Source organism: Somniosus microcephalus, chromosome 12 (genome assembly GCF_052327205.1).
Source record: "Somniosus microcephalus isolate GS21.2 chromosome 12, FLI_Smic_1.0, whole genome shotgun sequence".
Taxonomy (NCBI): domain Eukaryota; kingdom Metazoa; phylum Chordata; class Chondrichthyes; order Squaliformes; family Somniosidae; genus Somniosus; species Somniosus microcephalus.
In genome coordinates this window covers 154445603-154466264 of record NC_140998.1, presented here as the reverse complement: position 1 = coordinate 154466264, position 20662 = coordinate 154445603, and the positions used below count along the sequence as shown (strand labels likewise).

The 20662-nt window shown below is 50.8% G+C and overlaps 1 protein-coding gene across 1 annotated transcript in view; it reads left to right on the top strand.

The window, feature by feature from the left end:
- Window positions 1-19473: 19473 nt before the first annotated feature.
- The window catches only part of LOC147109612 (uncharacterized), a gene marked incomplete at its 5' end in the record, with an annotated part of 7851 nt that continues 6662 nt past the window's right edge, over window positions 19474-20662 (top strand). The window contains one exon of the mRNA XM_086002329.1: window positions 19474-20543. Coding sequence (XP_085858455.1) covers window positions 19474-20543 — 1070 coding nt within the window. The remainder of the gene's footprint in view (window positions 20544-20662) is intronic.

Sequence of the window (20662 nt, the reverse complement as noted above, 5' to 3'; positions counted from 1 at the left end):
AGGGGGTCTCTGGTAGTGTGTCGGTATTGACGGGGGCCTCTGGGAGTGTGTCAATATTTACAGGGGGTCCCTGGGAGTGTGTCATTATTTACAGGGGGTCCCTGGGAGTGTGTCAGTATTTACAGGGGGCCCCTGGGAGTGTGTCAGTATTTACAGGGGGTCACTGGGAGTGTGTCAGTATTTACAGGGGGTCACTGGGAGTGTGTCAGTATTGACAGGGGTCTCTGGGATTGTGTCACTATTACAGGGGGTCCCTGGGAGTGTGTCAGTATTTACAGGGGATCACTGGGAGTGTGTCAGTATTTACAGGGGGTCCCTGGGAGTGTGTCAGTATTTACAGGGGGTCTCTGGGCATGTGTCAGTATTTACAGGGGGTTCCTGGAAGTGTTTCAATACTTACAGGGGGGTCTCTGGGTGTGTGTCAGTATTTACAGGGGGTTCCTGGAAGTGTGTCAATATTTACAGGGGGTTCTTGGGAGTGTGTCAGTATTGACAGGGGCCTCTGGGAGTGTGTCACTATTTACAGGGGGTCACTGGGAGTGTGTCATTATTTACAGGGGGTCCCTGGGAGTGTGTCAGTGTTTACAGGGGTCCCTGGGGCGTGTCAGTAATTACAGGGGGTCTCTGGGAGTGTGTCAGTATTTACAGGGTGTCCCTGGGAGTGTGTCAATATTTACAGGGGGTCTCTGGGAGTGTGTCGGTATTGACGGGGGCCTCTGGGAGTGTGTCACTATTTACAGGGGGTCCCTGGGAGTGTGTCAATATTTACAGGGGGTCACTGGGAGTGTGTCAATATTTACTGGCGGTCCCCGGGAGTGTGTCAATAATTACAGGGGGTTCCCGGGAGTGTGTCAGTATTTACAGGGGGGTCCCTGAAAGTGTGTCAATATTTACATAGGTCACCGGGAGTGTGTCAATACTTACAGGGGGTCTCTGGGAGTGTGCAGTATTGATGAGGGCCTCTGGGAGTGTGTCACTATTTACAGGGGGTCTCTGGGAGTGTGTCGGTATTTACAGGGGTCTCTGGGAGTGTGTCAGTATTTACCGGGGGTCCCTGGGAGTGTGTCTGTATATACAAGGGGACTCTGGTAGTGTGTCAGTATTTACAGGAGTTCCTTGGGAGTGTGTCAGTATTTACAGACGGTCCCTGGGAGTGTGTCAATATTTACAGGGGGTCCCTGCGGGTGTGTCAGTATTTACAGGGGGTCCCTGGGAGTGTGTCAGTATTTACAGGGGTCCCTGGGAGTGTGTCAGTATTTACAGGGGGGTCTCCGAGAGTATGTCACTATTTACAGGGGGTCTCTGGGAGTGTGTCAGTATTTACAGGGGGGTCTCTGGGAGTGTGTCAGTATTTACAGGGGGTCCCTGAGGGTGTGTTAGTATTTACAGGGGGTCCCTGGGAGTGTGTCAGTATTTTCAGGGTGTCTATGGGAGTATGTCACTATTTACAGGCGGTCCCCGGGAGTGTGTCAGTATTTACAGGGGATCACTCGGAGTGTGTCAGTATTTACAGGGGATCCCTGGGAGTGTGTCAATATTTACAGGGGGTCACTGGGAGTGTGTCAATATTTACAGGGGATCCATTGGAGTGTGTCAGTATTTACAGGGGTTCTCGGGGAGTGTGGCAGTATTTACAGAGGATCCCTGGGAGTGTGTCAGTATTCACAGGGGTCTCTGGGAGTGTGTCAGTATTCACAGGGGTCTCTGGGAGTGTGTCAGTATTCACAGGGGTCTCTGGGAGTGTATCTGTATTTACAGGGGGTTCCTTTGAGAGTGTCACTATTTACAGGGGGTCCCTGGGAGTGTCAGTATTTACGAGGGGTCCCTGGGAGTGTGTCAGTATTTACAGGGGGTCCCTGGGAGTGTGTCAGCATTTACAAGGGGACCCTGGGAGTGTGTCAGTATTTACAGGTGGTCCCTGGGAGTGTGTCAGTATTTACAAGGGGACCCTGGGAGTGTGTCAGCATTTACAGGAGCTCCTTGGGAGTGTGTCAGTATTTACAGGGGTCTCTGGGAGTGTGTCAGTATTTACAGGGGGTCTCTGGGAGTATGTCACTATTTACAGGGGTTCCCCGGGAGTGTGTCAGTATTTACAGGGGTCTCTGGGAGTGTGTCAGTATTTACAGGGAGTCCCTGGGAGTGTGTCAGTATTTACAGGGAGTCCCTGGGAGTGTGTCAGTATTTACAGGGAGTCCCTGGGAGTGTGCCAGTATTTACAGGGGGTCTCTGGGAGTTTGTCAGTATTTACAGGGAATCTCTGGGAGTGTGTTAGCATTTACAGAGAGTCACTGGGAGTGTGTCAGCATTTACAGGGAGTCCCTGGGAGTGTGTTAGTATTTACAGGGGGCCTCTGGGAGTGTGTCAGTATTTACAGGGGCTGGTCACTGGGAGTGTGTCAGTATTTACAGGGTGTCTCTGGGACTGTCAGTATTTACTGGCTTTCTCTGGGAGTGTGTCAGTACTAGTTGAAATTCTGCTAGAGGCACTCTGTTGGTACAAACTGATTTTGCCCTATTTATTTTGAGCGGCCGGCACAGGTTAGCGAGGGTGGGGGTGAATTCTCCTGATTTTTCCGACATGGCCTTCATATAAACCTGGTTTTTGTGCCCCTCACTCAATGTATGGAGAAGGTTCTTGAATCAGCAGCCGGTGGCACAGATCTACAATGTGTGGTGCTGAGGTTAGGCAAGAGGCTAGCAATGTTCTGGGGGTAGTGTGGGCAGCCTGTACCAGGCAGAGTGTCCTGAATGTTGGGGCCCAGCAGGCCAGTTTAAACCATCTGGAAGGGAATAAATAAACATCCAATCCAAAGAAATCAGCAATGGTGCAATGCCAAAAAAGTAGCCTTAAATCAAGTTCCAGTGGCTGTGGGCCTACTGGAGTTGGCTTTGCTCCAGCCTTTTAAAGTGCACAAAGCCATTCATCCCACCAGCCAGCATTCCCGTGTCCAGGAAGATGTTTAAAGGGTGGCGAGCAAAGAGCAGGAGGCCACAATGCAGTCCAAGAGAGAAGGGTCTTGTGGTGGGAGGTGAGGTGGCAGAGCTGGTGGGGCTGAGAGCTCCAATGAGCAAGAGCGTTGAGACTGATGCTGGAGTGGAGGTGGGGCTAGAGCCGGTGCTGATAGAGTGGAGGGTGTGGGTGGGGGTGTATGGCTGTAGGAGATCGCTGAGGTGAGGTGGGAGGAGACCAAGGAAAGATTCGGAGGCAAGGATGTGAAAAGCCTGGAGCCTGGTGAGGAATGGGATGCGGGCAGGAATGCAGGCTGTGCCATTTTGAACCAGTCTAGTTTTGTGGAGGTAGTTGGGCTGGCAAGCGATGGAGAAAGCCAGCCTTGAGGGGGAGTAAAGCTGTGGATAAGGGCTACAGCAAGTGGTGCCAGCCTTGGCTCAGTGGGTTCCACTCTCGCCTCTGAATCAGAAGGTTGTGAGGACAAGTCCCACTTTAAGGACTTGAGCACCAAAATCCAGGTTGACACTCCAGTGCAGTACTGAGGGAGTGCTGCACTGTCAGAGGTGCTGTCTTTTTGATAAAGACGTTAAACCGAAACCCTGTCCGCCCTCTCAGGTGGATGTATAAGATCCCCTGGCACTATTTGAAAGAAGAACAAGGGGAATTCTCCTCGGTGTCTTGGCTATTATTTATCTCTCAACCAACAGCAAGCAATTAGGAAAGCAAATGGTGTTCAAAGGGACCTGGGTGTCCTTGTACACGAATCACTGTAAGTTAACATGCAGGTACAGCAAGCAATTAGGAAAGCAAATGGTATGTTGGCCTTTATTACAAGAGGATTTGAGTATCAGAGTAAAGACATCTTACTGCAATTATATAGGGCCCTGGTGAGACCACACCTGGAGTATTGTGTACAGTTTTGGTCTCCTTACCTAAGGAAGGATATACTTGCCATAGCGGGAGTGCAACAAAGGTCCACCAGACAGGTTCCTGGAATGGGGGGGATTGTCCTATGAGGAGAGATTGAGTAGACTAGGCCTATATTCTCTAGAGTTTAGAAGAATGAGAGGTGATCTCATTGAAACATACAAAATTCTTGGGTCTTCCTTTCCCCCCTCCCCCTTTCCTTTTGTTTCTCTCTCCCACCTGGCAGCTGTCTCCTATCCTGCCAGTACACTTCACACCTAATCTCAGCTGTCTTTTGTCGCCACTGGCCTATTACCATCTCGTCAGGTTTCGAATACCTTTTATTGTCTCTCACTTCTTTTGTTCGATCGCAGCCCTGCCTTCGATCTATTTTCTTTTCTTTCCAGTTTTGAAGAAGGGTTTCGACCCGAAACGTCAACTTAAATTTCTCTCCACGGATGTTGCCTGACCTGCTGAGTTTTTCCAGCAATTTCTGTTGTAAATTCTTACAGGGTTTGACACGGTAGATGCAGGGAGGATGTTTCCCTTGGCTGGGTAGTCTAGAACCAGGGGCCACAGTCTCAGAATAAGGGGTCAGCCATTTAGGACTGAGATGAGATATTTCCCCAAGCCTTTCCACCATCTACAAGGCACAAGTCAGGAGTGTGATGGAACACTATCCACTTGCCTGGATGAGTGCAGCTCCAGCAACACTCAAGAAGCTCAACACCATCCAGGACAAAGCAGCCCGCTTGATTGGCACCCCATCCACCACCTTAAACATTCACTCCCTCCACCACCGGCGTACCGTGGCTGCAGTGTGTACCATCTGCAAGATGCACTGCAGCAACTCGCCAAGGCTTCTTCGGCAGCACCTCCCAAACCCGGGATCTCTTCCACCTAGAAGGACAAGGGCAGCAGGTGCATGGGGACACCACCACCTCCAAGTTCCCCTCCAAGTCACACACCATCCTGAGTTAGAGGTATATCGCCGATCCTTCATCGTGGCTGGGTCAAAATCCTGGAACTCCCTCCCTAACAGCACTGTGGGAGTACCTTCACCACACGGACTGCAGCGGCTCAAGAAGGCGACTCACCACCACCTTCTCAAAGGCAATTAGGGATGAGCAATAAATGCTGGCCTTGCCAGTGATGCCCACATTCCAGGAATGAATTTTTTAAAAATGTCTTCACTCAGGGTGGTGAATGTTTGGAATTCTCTACCCCAGAGGGCTGTGGAGGCTCAGTTGTTGAGTATATTCAAGACAGAGATCGATAGATTTTTGAATATTAAGGGAATTAAGGGATATGGGGATAGTGCAGGAAAATGGAGATGAGGTAGCAGATCAGCTATGATCTTATTGAACGGCGGAGCAGGCTCGAAGGGCCAAATCTCCTGCTCCTATATCCTATGTTCTAACACCTAAAAACAGATTTATCTGATCATTATCTCATTGCTGTCTGTGAGACCTTTCTGTGTGCAAATAGACTGCCGTGGTGCCTACATTACAACGGTGACTACACTTCAAAAGCACTTCATTAGCTTTAAAAGTGCTTTGGGACGTCCTGAGGTTGTGAAAGGCGTCCTATAAATGCAAGTTATTTCTTTTTTTCTTTTCTACGCCAGCAGAGAGGGTGAGGTACATAACACATGAGACTAAGAGACCTGGGGTGTACGTACACAAATCTTTGAAGCTGGCAGGACAAGTTGAAAGGTTGTTAAAAAAAAAAAAGCATATGTGATCCTTGGCTTTATTAATAGAGGAATAGAGTGCAAAAGTAAGAAAATTATGCCAAACTTTTATAAATCACTGGTTAGGCCCCAGCTGGAGTATTGTGTCCCATTCTGGGCACCACACTTTAGGTAGGATATCAAGGCCTTAGAGGGTGCATGGAGATTTACTAGAATGATACCAGGGATGAGGGACTTCAGTTATGTGGAGAGACTGGAGAAGCTGAGATTGTTCTCCTTAGAGCAGAGCAGGTTAAGGAGAGATTTGACAGAAGTGTTCAAATTCAGAAAGGGTTTTGATGAAGTAAATAAGGAGAAACTGTTCCCAGTGGCAGAAGGGTCGGTAACCAGAGGACACCGATTTAAGGTGATTGTCAAAGCAACCAGAGGAGAGATGAGGAGAATTTATTTCACGCAGCGAGTTGTTGTGATCTGGAATGCACTGTTTGAAAGGGGGTTTGAAGCAGATTCAATAATAACTCTCATTTGCAGGGTTATGGGGAAAGATAGTGGGGCGAATTGGATAGCTCTATCGGAGAGTCAGCACAGGCACAGTGGGCCAAATGGCCTCCTTCTGTGCTGTACTGTTCTATGATGGGGGGCAAGGGCGGGGCAGTATTATGGAGGGGAGGGAGAAGAGCTTTGGAGACAGATCACAAATGAGGGGCGGAAGTTGAACTCCAAACAGAGCAGGGCATAAGATTGTTTGGTTTAGCTTCAGTTCTGTCGACATTTAGCCAGAGGAAGTTTAAAAAAAATGTTTTTTTCTGTTTTAAAAAAAAAAAGTTTTATTTTAATGCAAATAGGAGGGAGCACACAGAGTTCATTGCAACCTGAACAGGGAGAGACAAGACAGGAAATCTGACATTTCAACAGAAACCATCATGGCATTTGCAAACTTCCGACCATCAGATCGGGGCCCGAGCTGATAATTCTCTGCCTTCATTGTAGCAGGAACCAGATCAGCAGATAGAACTTTTTCATTGCATGTGGCAGATTACTGATCAAACACCATGACATCCATGTCCTCCCACTCCCACTGATCAAAGTTGTGAACGGCAAGTTTAGGACAGACACCAGGACACTAGTAACCTTTTGTTCAGTCAGAATGGCCTGAACACTCGTTTTAACGTGAGGTTATTCACTTTGGTAGGAAGAATAGAAAAACAGAATATTTTTTAAATAGTAAGAAACTATTAAATGTTGGTGTTCAGAGAGATTTGGGTGTACACGAAACACACAAAGTTAACATGCAGGCACAGCAAGCAGTTAGGAAGGCAAATGGTACATTTGCCTTTATTGCAAGGGGGTTGGAATACAAGAGTAAGGAAGTCTTGCTGCAATTCTACAGGGCTTTGGTGAGACCACACCTGGAGTACTGTGTACAGTTTTGGTCTCCCTCCCTAAGGAAGGATATACTTGCCTTAGAGGGGGTGCAAGGAAGGTTCACTAGATTGATTCCTGGGACGAGAGGGCTGTCCTATGATGAGAGATTGTGTAGAATGGGCCTACACTCTCTGGAGTTTAGAAGAATGAGAGGTGATCTCATTGAAACATACAAGATTCTGAGGGCGATTGACAGGGTAGATGCTGAGCTGAGCAGCTGTTTCCCCTGGCTGGGGAGTCTAGAACTAGGGGTCACAGTCTCAGGATAAAGGGTCGGCCATTTAGGACTGAGATGAGGTGACATATTTTCACTCAGAGGGTTGTGAATCTTTGGAATTTCCAACCCAGAGGGCTGAGGATGCTGAGTCATTGGGCTCGATTTTCCAAGCCCCGAGGAGGCGGGTTTGGAGGTGGGAGTAGTGGGAAAATTGCAGAATCGGGGGGCAGGAACCCACCCCGCCTCCCAGGAGGCGGGGACCCGACCTGTGCTGGAAGCCGCCTCCCTGAGACGGGAAGGGGATTAGTGCCAATTAACTGCCTGTTAACAGGTAGTTAACGGGCAGTTTGTGGCCTAATCCCTATCTTTAGCCCTGAAGTGTGGGCTTCCCGATGGCTAGTGCTAGTCAGAGTAGAAATAGAAGGATGTTTCAGATGAATACGTGGCAAGGGGGAGGGATTCAAATTCCTGGAACATTGGAACCGGCTCTGGGGGAGATGGGACCAGTACAAAACGGACAGTTTGCACCTGGGCAGGGCCGGGACCGATGTCCTAGGGAGAGTGTTTGCTAGTGCTCTGGGGGAGGGTTTAAACTAAAATGGCATGGGGTTGGGAACCTGAGCGGGGAGACAGAGGAAAGGGAAACAAGGATAAAAGCAAAAGACAGGAAGGAGAAAAACAAAAGTGGCAGACAGAGAAATCAAGGGTTTAAGTCAAACATGGTCACAGTAAATAATAATTCTAAAAGATCTAAAAGCGTTAAAAAAACAAGCCTGAAGCTTTGTGTCTTAATGCGAGGAGCATTCGTAACAAGGTGGATGAATTAGCTGCGCAGATAGAGGTAAACGAATATGATATGATTGGGATTACGGAAACATGGCTCCAGGGTGGCCAAGGCTGGGAACTCAACATCCAGGGGTATTCAATATTCAGGAAAGATAGGCAAAAAGGAAAAGGAGGTGGGGTAGCATTGCTGGTTAAAGAGGGGATTAACACAATTGTAAGGAAGGATATTAGCTCTGATGATGTGGAATCTGTATGGGTAGAACTGAGAAATACCAAGGGGCAAAAAACGTTAGTGGGAGTGGTATATAGACCTCCAAACAGTAATGCGGAGTTTGGGGATGGCATTAAAAGGGAAATTAGAGAAGCGTGCAATAAGGGCACAGCAGTTATCATGGGTGACTTTAATCTACATGTAGATTGGGCTAACCAAATTAGTAACAATACTGTGGAGGAGGAATTCCTGGAGTGTATACGGGATGGTTTCCTGGACCAATATGTCGAGGAACCAACTAGAGATCAGGCCATCTTAGACTGGGTATTATGTAACGAGAAAGGATTAATTAGCAATCTTGTTGTGCGAGGCCCCTTGGGTCGGAGCGATCATAATATGATAGAATTCTTCATTAAGATGGAGAGTGAAGTAGTTGACTCAGAGACTAGGGTCCTGAATTTAAATAAAGGAAACTACGATGGTATGAGGCGCGAGTTGGGTAGGATTGATTGGGGAATGTCACTCAAAGGGTTGACGGTGGATCGGCAATGGCAAACATTCAAAGACCGCATGGATGAACTACAGAATTTGTTCATCCCAGTTTGGCATAAAAATAAAACAAAAAAGGTGACTCAACCGTGGCTAACAAGGGAAATTAGGGATAGCATAAGATCCAAGGAGAGGACATATAAATTGGCCAGAAAAAGCAGTAAACCTGAGGATTGGGAGCAGTTTAGGATTCAACAAAGGAGGGCAAAGGGATTAATTAAGAGGGGGAAAATAGAGTATGAGAGTAAGCTTGCAGGGAACATAAAAACTGACTGTAGAAGCTTTTATAGATATGTGAAGAGAAAAAGATTGGTGAAGTCAAGCGTAGGTCCCTTGCAGTCAGAATCAGGGGAATTTATAATGGGGAACAAAGAAATGGCAGACCAATTAAATACATACTTTGGTTCTGTCTTCACAAAGGAGGACACAAATAACCCCCCAGAGATGTCGGGGAACATAGGGTCTAATGAAAGGGAGGAACTGATAGAAATCAGTATTTGTAGGGAAATGGTGTTAGAGAAATTGACGGGATTGAAGGCCGATAATTCCCCAGGGCCTGATAATCTACATCCTAGGGTACTTAAGGAAGTGGCCCTAGAAATAGTAGATGCATTGCTGGTCATCTTCCAAAATTTGATAGACTCGAACAGTACCCATGGATTGGCGCATAGCTAATGTTACCCCTCTATTCAAAAAAGGTGGTAGAGAGAAACCGGGGAATTACAGACTGGTAAGCCTGACATCGGTTGTGGGGAAAATGCTAGAGTCCATTATAAAAGATGTAATAGCAGAGCACTTGGATAACAGTGACCGGATCGGACAAAGTCAACATGGATTTACAAAAGGTAAATCGTGCTTGACTAATCTACTGGAATTTATTGAGGATGTAACTGGTAAAATAGGTAAGGGAGAACCAGTGGATGTGGTGTATTTGGACTTTCAAAAGGCTTTCGATAAGGTCCCGCATAAGAGATTAGCGTGTAAAGTTAAGGCACATGGGATTTAGGCAAGGTATTGACTTGGATAGAGAACTGGTTGGCAGACAGAAAGCAAAGAATTGGGCCTAGAAATTCAGTTGGCTGCGCCAGCCGTTAGCGCCTTAGGAGGAGTAGATGTCGGGCGCTAGGCGGGTAGCGCCCGGGCGCAGCGCGAACTGCGCCTCGCCCCAACTTCACTAGAGATTTAGCGCCGGCGCAAAGTCTTTGCGCGCGCTCAGCTGCGCGCGCAGACCATGACGTCATTTCCTCGTGCAACGCCCTTTGTGCACCCCCAACCGGAACTTCAGTCGCGACGCCCCATTGTGCGCCTGGCGCCCCTAGCGACTGTTAAGTGGAACGGTGCTCAGCCGATGCGGGGCGCGGGGGGCGCAAATTAAAGGGCACTCATCCTGCAATATAAAAGGCTGCCATTTTGCAGCACACCTTCTTGCGAAACGGATCTTTGGAGAGAGACCAAGGTAGATAGCTTTCTGCTTTGGCCCAACACTCGGACAGGTACTTCTGGCTTCAGGCCACAGCTTTCAAAAAGTTTTTGCCTTCATTGACATCTCACTGTTTGCCAGCATATTATGGGGGCTGCAATGGGTGTCAACGCTGGCTTTCTCAATTACATCCAAAGGGCTCACAGACGCCGTGAGAGAGTGGCAGCCCTGGTTAGACGGAGAGGGGGCAACAGGCGTCGGCAAAGGAGGCCTTACCCACCCAGGGTATACCGCCAGCAGTTTTCCTATCTCAACATGTCTGAGGAGCAGTGTGTTCGGAGGCTGCGATTCAGAAGGGAGGTGGTCACAGAGATCTGCCAGCTGCTTGCCGTTGATCTGCAGCCACGGCTGAGGAGCAGGACGTCTCTGTCGGTGGCAGTGAAGGTGACGGTGGCTCTCAACTTTTATGCCAGCGGCTCCTTCCAATCCGCTACTGGGGACATTGCCAACATCTCCCAGTTCGCCGTGCATTGCTGCATCCGCCAGGTGACCAATGCCCTTTTCAAAAGGAGACGTCAGTTCATCTCCTTCTCCATGGCCCTTGCCAAGCAGCAACAGCGTGCAATGGGCTTTGCAGCATTCGCGGGCTTCCCCATGGTGCAGGGCGCCATTGACTGCACGCATGTGGCTTTGCGGGCACCTCTGGAGAATGCCGAGGATTACCGCAACCGGAAGGGCTACCATTCGCTGAATGTACAGCTGGTGTGTGACCACAGGCAGCTCATCCTAGCTGTCAATGCCCAATTTCCAGGCAGCAGCCACGATGCCTTCATCCTGCGACAGACTTCTGTGGCAGACATGTTCCAGGCACAGCCTCGCCCATGAGGATGGCTTATCGGGGACAAAGGCTATCCTTTGTGTACCTGGCTGATGACCCCGCTCCGTGCGCCCAGCAACCCTGCTGAAGAGCGATACAACGAGAGCCATCAAGCGACCAGGAACATCATCGAACAAACAATCGGCGTCCTGAAGCAACGGTTCCGCTGTCTCGATCGTTCCGGTGGAGCCCTGCAGTATTCTCCGGAGTGAGTCTCCCATTTCGTGGTCGTTTGCTGCATGCTGCACAACCTGGCTATCCGCAGGACTCAGCCACTGCCACCACAGATTGGAGGACCACCTCAGGAGGAGGAGCAGGAGGAGGAGGAGGAGGACCAGCACAGGAGGGAGGCACAAAGTGCAAGGGCCGCCCGTCGCCGGTTTATTGAACGTCGGTTCTAGGCCCCCTCTCAGGGACTGGCTTGTGCCAATGTCAGCAGATGAATGTAGCCGCTCCACAAGCCCTCAGCCGAGCAGGGCAACCAGGACTGAACCAAAAAACCATGCACACTGCAATTTAACAACAAAAATTTATTGAAAACCTCTGCCCTTCCCACATTACATGCTCATGTGGAGAAGCCCCCTCCAAAAACACAAAACTACCAGTCTCGGCCTTACAAAAAGAAAGAAAGACACCAGTCTCGGCCTTACACAAATAAAGATATGGTTGAGGGAGGGTCAGGACTGGCAGCTCAATATTCCGGGGTATAGAATCTTCAGGCGAGACAGAGGGGGGTGTAAAAGGGGAGGGGGTGTTGCAATATTAATTAAGGAGTCAATTACTGCTGTAAGGAGGGATGATATATTAGCGGGTTCCTCTAATGAGGCCATATGGGTAGAACTTAAAAACAAAAAGGGGGCAAGCACTTTGCTGGGAGTGTACTATAGGCCCCCAAACAGTCAGGGGGAGATAGAGGAACAGATATGTAGGCAAATCTCAGAAAAGTGCGAAAATAATAGGGTAATAATAGTGGGGGATTTCAACTTCCCCAATATAAATTGGGATAGTCAGAGTGTGAAAGGCTTAGAGGGTGCAGAATTCTTAAAGTGCATCCAGGAGAGCTTTTTGAGTCAACATGTAGAAAGTCCTACAAGAGAGGGGGCGATACTGGACCTAATTCTGGGGAATGTAGCCGGGCAAGTGGTGGAAGTGTCAGTAGGAGAGCATTTTGGCGATAGTGACCATAATTCGGTGCGATTTAAGGTGGTCATGGAAAAAGACAAAGACGGCCCGGAAATAAGGGTTCTAAATTGGGGGAAGGCCGATTTTAATATGATAAGGCAGGATCTGGCCAAAGTGGACTGGGAGCAGCTACTTATAGGAAAATCCACATCAAGACAGTGGGAGACTTTCAGAAGGGAAATAGAGAGAGTACAACGCCAACATGTTCCTGTAAAGGTCAAGGGTGGGACCAACAAGCAAAGGGAACCTTGGCTGACAAGGGATATACAAAAATGCATTAGAAATAAAAGGGGGGCTTTTGGCAGTTACAAAAGACTAAAGACGGAAGAAGCCCTAGAGGAGTATAAAAAGTGCAGGGGCATACTTAAAAAAGAAATTAGGAGGGCGAGGAGGGGCCATGAAATAACACTGGCGAGCAAAATAAAGGAAAATCCTAAGATGTTTTATAAGTATATTAAGGGCAAGAGGATAACCAGGGAAAGGGTAGGGCCCATTAGGGACCAAAGTGGCAATCTGTGTGTAGAGCCAGATGATGTAGGCGGGGTTTTAAATGAATTTTTTGCATCTGTGTTCACTATGGAGAGAGACGATGCAGACATAGAAATCGGGCAAGGGGACTGTGACATACTTGAACATATTAGCATCGAGAGGGAGGAGGTGCTAGCGGTTTTAGCAGGCCAAAAAGTGGATAAATCCCCAGGCCCGGACGAGATGTATCCCAGGCTGCTGTGGGAGGCAAAGGAGGAGATTGCAGGGGCTCTGACACAAATTTTCAGAACCTCTCTGGCCACAGGGGATGTACCAGAGGACTGGAGAACAGCTAATGTAGTACCACTATACAAGAAGGGTAGCAGGGATAAACCAGGGAATTACAGGCCAGTGAGCCTAACATCTGTGGTAGGGAAATTATTGGAAAACATTCTGAGGGACAAAATTAGTCTCCACTTGGAGAGGCAAGGATTAATCGGGGATAGTCAGCATGGCTTTGTCAAGGGTAAATCATGTCTGACAAATCTGATTGAATTTTTCGAGGGGGTGACTAGGGGGGTGGATGAGGGAAATGCTGTGGATGTGGTTTACATGGACTTCAGTAAAGCTTTTGACAAAGTCCCGCATAGGAGACTGGTCAAGAAGGTAAGAGCCCATGGGATCCAGGGTGCCTTGGCGCGTTGGATCCTAAACTGGCTGAGTGGCAGGAGGCAGAGGGTGATGGTCGAAGGATGCTTTTGTGACTGGAAGCCTGTGTCCAGTGGGGTACCTCAGGGATCGGTGCTGGGTCCCTTGTTGTTTGTGATCTACATAAATGATTTGGATGAGAATGTAAAAGGTATGATCAGTAAGTTCGCAGATGACACGAAAATTGGTGGGGTGGTAAATTGCGAGGAGGAAAGCCTCAGGCTACAGGACGATATAAACGGGTTGGTCAGATGGGCGGAAAAGTGGCAAATGGAATTTAACCCTGAAAAGTGCGAGGTGATGCATTTTGGACGGACAAATAAGGCAAGGGAATACACAATGAGTGGTAGGACCCTAGGAAGTACAGAGGGTCAGAGGGACCTTGGTGTACATGTACATAGATCTCTGAAGGCAGCGGAACAGGTAGATAAGGTGGTTAAAAAGGCATATGGGATACTTGCCTTCATTAGCCGAGGCATAGAATATAAGAGCAGGGAGGTTATGATGGAGCTGTACAAAACGCTGGTGAGGCCACAGCTGGAGTACTGCGTGCAGTTCTGGTCGCCTCACTATAGGAAGGATGTGATTGCTTTGGAGAGGGTGCAGAGAAGATTCACCAGGATGTTACCTGGGATGGAGCGCCTCAGCTATGAAGAAAGACTAAACAGGCTGGGGTTGTTTTCCTTGGAGCAAAGAAGGCTGAGGGGGGACCTGATTGAGGTGTACAAAATGATGAGGGGCATAGATAGGGTAGATAAAGAGGAGCTTTTCCCCTTAGTAGGGGGGTCAATAACAAGGGGGCATAGATTCAGGGTAAGGGGCAGGAGATTTAGAGGGGATTTGAGGAGGAACTTTTTCACCCAGAGGGTGGTTGGAATCTGGAACTCACTGCCTGAAAGGGTGGTAGAGGCAGGAACCCTCACAACATTCAAGAAGCATTTGGATGAGCACTTGAAATGCCATTGCATACAAGGCTATGGACCAAATGCTGGAAAATGGGATTAGACAGGACAGGGGTGGATGGGCGGCGCGGACACGATGGGCCGAAGGGCCTCTTTCTGTGCTGTAAAACTCTATGACTCTATGACCAGTCTCGGCCTTACACAAATAAAGATAGACACCAGTCTTGGCCTTACACAAATAAAGATAGACACCAGTCTCGGCCTTACACAAATAAAGATAGACACCAGTCTCGGCCTTACACAAATAAAGATAGACACCAGTCTCGGCCTTACACAAATAAAGATAGACACCAGTCTCGGCCTTACACAAATAAAGATAGACACCAGTCTCGGCCTTACACAAAAACAACTGCACCAGTGTCGGCCTTCCAACAAGCACCAGGCATTTGTGCATACCTCTACTTTTTGCCCTGCGAGGGCGATGCCTTGCGCATCCTTGGCTGGCCCCTGCCCGCCCTGCTGCTCCTCCTCAATGGGAGCCCAGTGGCTGCAGCAAGGCTGGGGGAAGGCTGCTGAGGGGCAGATGGCAAGACGGCAGATGCCCTTGGGGGTCGGCCTGCACCAGCTCTGGCCTTGGAGTGGCCAGCTGCTGACTGCTCCAACTCTGGCTGGGCGGCAGCAGTGTGTCCAGCAGCTCCTGGCAGCTGCAGTGGCGGAGTGGCAGTGTCGGCTGCAGGAATGGTGGCAACCTGGCAGATCGCCGGTGCTCGCTGGTCGCCTGACACATTGGCACTCGCACGGGCCAGCACTGCAGCATGCGCAGCAAACAGCTGAAGGACAGACTGCTGGGCTGCTGCTGCGCGGCGAGTGCCCTGGCGATGCCTGGCTGATCCAGCGAGGGTGGCAGCAGTTAGTGCCCGTGTGGCCCTGGTCTGTGTCCGCATCACACCAGCCAGTGAATGGACGGCACGACTGAGCACTTGGCTAGAAGCCGACTGTGCTGCCACGAAGTCCTGCAGACTCCTGGCCTGTGCTGCATTGATGTCCTGCAGACTCCTGGCCTGTGCTGCATTGAACTGTTCCAGACTCCTGGCCTGTGCTGCACTGAATTGTTGCAGACTCCTGGCCTGTGCTGCCCCGAATTCCTGCACACTCCTTGCCAGTGACTCTATGGAGTCAGGCATCCTTCCCACTGCAGCCATGAGCTCAGTGTGCCTGCGCTCAGCCTGGACGGCCATTTCCTCTAGGAGGCGCACCTCCTCTGCGCTGACCGTCGCAGGACTGGAGGCCGCACTCACCCTCTGGGGAGAAGTCCGCCGAGCTTCCCCACCCCTCCCGCGTTGCTGCAGGCCGCTGGGCCCCAGAGCTTCACTCTCCTCCGACCCTTCCCCCCGGCTCCCCTCCAGGGAAGACGTGTCCCCTACATCGCCATGGGCTGGCACGGCTGAGGGTGGCACTGATGGGCCGGCTTCCTCTTCCTCCTCCTCGTCTTCCGAAGGGCTGACAGTGGCAGCTTGAGGGCCCGCCTCCTCACCTGGCGATTCACCATCTGAAAGCAGGAAGGCACAAGAGTAGCTTTAGAGTGAGGACAGGGCGGCAGCGAGGGAGGCATGAGTGGTGCCATTCACCGCATTGGTCGGACAGTGGCAAAGGATGCTGATCTGATGCGCAAGTGGAACGAGAGAGGTCCAAAAGGTGATGCCCTTACCATTGGTGCCCAGAACAGGGTCGGCATCTCCAGTGGCGACGGGGCCAATCAGCCGGCCTCCCATAATGCGCTCCACACGCTGGTCGAGGTCGGAGAGCTCTTTGAGGTCAGGACGGCCTCCCCCGGTCTCAGTTTGGTTGCGTCGGTTGTGCGCAACCTTGGCCTGCAAGAGAAAGGACGGCCTCTAAGTACAGTGTGTAGCCCTGATCTTGTCTGCACTGCCTCCCATGGTCGAATAGCTTGGATAGTGTGCAGCCCTGATCTTGTCTGCACTGCCTCCCATGGTCGAATAGCTTGTACAGTGTGTAGCCCTGATCTTGTCTGCACTGCCTCCCATGGTCGAATAGCTTGGACAGTGTGTAGCCCTGATCTTGTCTGCAATGCCTCCCATGGTCGAATAGCTTGGACAGTGTGCAAAGTGCTGAATGTGCAATTGATTTTCATGCCAGGCCCATAGCTGCTGGATGAGGGCTGGCCATTAGGGCTTTCAGGTCCCTTTGCCCATAATGTGAGGTGCACATGCAAGGATGAGGAGGACACTGGAAAGGGTACTCACCCTGACAATCCAAGTGAGGTCGTTGAACTTCTTCCGGCATTGTACAGGAGTCCTGGCAACCACGCTGTTGGAAGACACCCTGTTGTACACCTCCCTCCAGGCTTTCCGGTAGGCGCTGGGCAGCGGCCTCTTGCCACCTTCTGGGTACAAAACATGGCGCCTGCGCTCCACTCCGCCAACCAGCAGCCTCAGGTCACCGTCACTGAAGCGCTGCGCTCTCTCCCTGGCCTTCTCCATAGTCCTGGGCGTTGTACAGGTGAAGCTGAAGTGGTCAGGCCTAGGTTGAGGGCTTCAGTGTGCAGGGCGTGGCAGGCAAACAAATACACCCTCCCCCTTTAAGAGATGACCGGCGCCAGAGTGTCTGCCGTCAATCAAGAACTCGCCGCACCTGCGCTGTGCCCGGCCTCGGGGCTATTGCTCAGCACCGCCGGCTTAGCGCCTAAAGATAGTCGTGCATCGCCTGTTTTTGCGCAGCAGCAACCTCTTGGGGCGATGCGACTGAATATCGGCGAAGGGGGCGCAACTTTGCGCCGGGCGCAAACTTTAGCGGCCGCCCGACTTTACCGCCCCAAAAGTGGCTATACTGAATTTCTAGGCCTTGGAATAAACGGCTCTTTTTCTGAGTGGCAGGCAGTGACTAGTGGGGTACCGCAGGGATCGGTCCTTGGACCCCAGCTATTCACAATATATATTAATGATCTAGACGAGGGAACTAGATGTAATATCTCCAAGTTTGCAGACGACACAAAGCTGGGTGGGCGTGTGTGCTGTGAGGAGGATGCTGAGAAACTCCAGTATGATTTGGACAGGTTGGGTGATTGGGCAGAAGCATGGCAGATGCAATATAACATGGATAAATGACAGGTTATCCACTTTGGTGTCAAAAACAAGAAGGCAGATTATTATCTGAATGGCAATAGATTGGGAGAAGGGGAAGTGCAACGAGACCTGGGCGTCCTTGTGCACCAGTCGCTGAAAGTAAGCATGCAGGTGCAGCAGGCGGTTAAGAAGGCAGATGGTATGTTGGCTTTCGTAGCGAGAGGGTTTGAGTACAGGAACAAGGATGTCTTGCTGCAGTTGTACAGGGCCTTGATGAGACCACACCTTGAGTATTGTGTGCAGTTTTGGTCGCCTTATCTGAGGAAGGATGTTCTTGCCATGGAAGGAGTGCAGCGAAGATTCACCAGGCTGATACCTGGGATGGCAGGAATGACGTATGAGGAGAGATTGGGTCGATTGGGCTTGTACTCGCTGGACTTTAGAAGAATGAGAGGGGATCTCCTTGAAACTTATAAAATTCTAACAGGACTAGACAAACTAGATGCAGGAAGGATGTTCCCGATGGTCGGGGAGTCCAGAACCAGGGGTCACAGTCTAAGGATGAGGGGCAAGCCATTTAGGACAGAGATGAGGAGGAATTTCTTCACCCAGAGAGTGGTGAACCTGTGGAATTCTCTACCACAGAAGGCAGTAGAGGCCAATTCATTAAATATATTCAAGAAAGAGTTGGATATATTTCTTAAGGCTAAAGGGATCAAGGGATATGGGGAGAAAGCAGGGACAGGGTACTGAATTTAGATGATCAGCCATGATCGCATTGAATGGTGGAGCAGGCTCGAGGGGCCGAATGGCCTACTCCTGCTCCTACCTTCTATGTTTCTATGGCTCCGAACCACGCCAAGTTAGCGAGGCGGACCGTGGATCTGCAGGGGTTGGAGGGGTCGAGATGTCCATTGTGCAGGTGAGTGATGGGTGCATGTGTGCAGAGGTAAGTGTGTGAGGTGAGTGTAAAGTGTTTTAATACATTTTACTTACCTTTACTTTCTCCTGCAGGCTTCCTTCCTTCAGTTCTCGGGAGTCCCTCAGCTCACTGGCACAGAAAGCAGAATGGCCGCTGAACTGTCAAAAGCTGCAGCCTCTGCTTTCTGGTCTGGAGAGCTCTCTAAAAGAGTCTGAGTAGAAGGACTCAAGTTAGAAGACAGATTGATAGCAAAACACTGCAGATGTTGGAAATCCGAAATAACAGAAAATGCTGGGAAAACTCAGCAGGTCAGGCAACATCCGTGGAGAGAAATTTGAGTTGACGTTTCAGGTTGAACCCTTCTTCAAAACTGGAAAGAAAAGAAAATAGATCGAAGGCAGGGCTGCGATCGGACAAAAGAAGTGAAAGAGACAAAAGGAGTAACTCAAATTTCTCTCCACGGATGTTGCCTGACCTGCTGAGTTTTTCCAGCATTTTCTGTTGTTATTTAGAAGACAGATTGTCACTGTTTGAGAGCTTCACAGAGCTGTGAAACGCTGATTTTTCAGCTTTCAAAAGCTCTTGACAGATGAAATGTCAATCGCTGATGTCACCAGTAACCAGGTGTCCCTTAATTGGCCTACTGAGCCCGCTGGGCGGGGAAGTGGACATGAGGTGAAGTATGGACTACTCCTGCTCCTAATTCTTCTGTTAATATCTTAGTTCTTATATTCTTTCCCTATCCACATCAACCCTTCCCTCCCCATCCCATCAACCCTTCCTTCCCCATCCCCATCAACCCTTCCCTCCCCATCCACATCAACCCTTCCCTCCCCATCCACATCAACCCTTCCCCATCCACATCCACCCTCCCCTCCCCATCCCCATCAACCCTTCCCACCCCATCCCCATCAACCCTTCCTTCCCCATCCCCATCAACCCTTCCTTCCCCATCCCCATCAACCCTTCCTTCCCCATCCACATCAACCCTTCCCCATCCGCCCTCCCCTCCCCATCCCCATCAACCCTTCCCACCCCATCCCCATCAACCCTTCCTTCCCCATTCACACCCACCCTTCCATCCCCATCCCCATCCACCCTTCCCCATCCCCATCCACCCTTCCCTCCCCATCCCCATCCACCCTTCCCCATCCACCCTTCCCTCCCCATCCCCATCAACCCTTCCCTCCACATCAACCCTTCCCTCCCCATTCACATCCACCCTTCCCTCCCCATCCCCATCAACACTTCCCCATCCACATCCACCTTTCCCACCCCATCCCCATCAACCCTTCCTTCCCCATCCCCATCAACCCTTCCTTCCCCATCCCCATCCACCCTTCCCTCCCCATCCCCAGCAACCCTGCCCTCCCCATCACCCCTTCCCTCCCCATCCCCATCAACCCTTCCCCATCCACATCCACCCTTCCCTCCCCATCCCCATCCACCCTTCCCTCCCCATCCCCATCAACACTTCCCCATCCACACCCACCTTTCCCACCCCATCCCCATCAACCCTTTCCTCCCCATTCCCATCAACCCTCATCCCTTCCCTCCCCATCATCCCTTCCCTCCCCATCCCCATCAAGCCTTCCCCATCTCCATCAACCCTTTCCACCCCATCCCCATCATCCCTTCCTTCCCCATCAACCCTTCCCACCCCATCCCCATCCACCCTTCCCTCCCCATCCCCATCATCCCTTCCCACCCCATCCCATCATCCCTTCCTTCCCCATCAACCCTTCCTTCCCCATCCCCATCCACCCTTCCCTCCCCATCCCCATCAACACTTCCCCATCCACACCCACCTTTCCCACCCCATCCCCATCAACCCTTCCCTCCCATCCCCATCAACCCTTCCCTCCCAATCCCCATCCACCCTTCCCACCCCATCCCCATCCTCCCTTCCCTCCCCATCCCCATCAACCCTTCACTCCCCATCCACATTCACCCTTCCCTCCCCATCCACATTCACCCTTCCCTCCCCATCAAACCTTCCCTCCCCATCCCCATCCACACTTCCCCATCCTCATCAACCCTTCCCTCCCCATCCCCATCCACCCTTCCCTCCCCATCCCCATCCACCCTTCCCTCCCCATCAACCCTTCCCCATCCACATCCACCCTTCCCACCCCATCCACATCAATCCTTCCCTCCCATCCCCATCAACCCTTCCTTCCCCATCAACATTCCCTCCCCATCCCCATCCACCCTTCCCTCCCCATCCACATCCACCCTTCCCTCCGCATCCACATCCACCCTTCCCTCCCCATCAACCCTCCCTTCCCCATCCCCATCCACCCTTCCCTCCCCATCCCCAGCAACCCTGCCCTCCCCATCACCCCTTCCCTCCCCATCCCCATC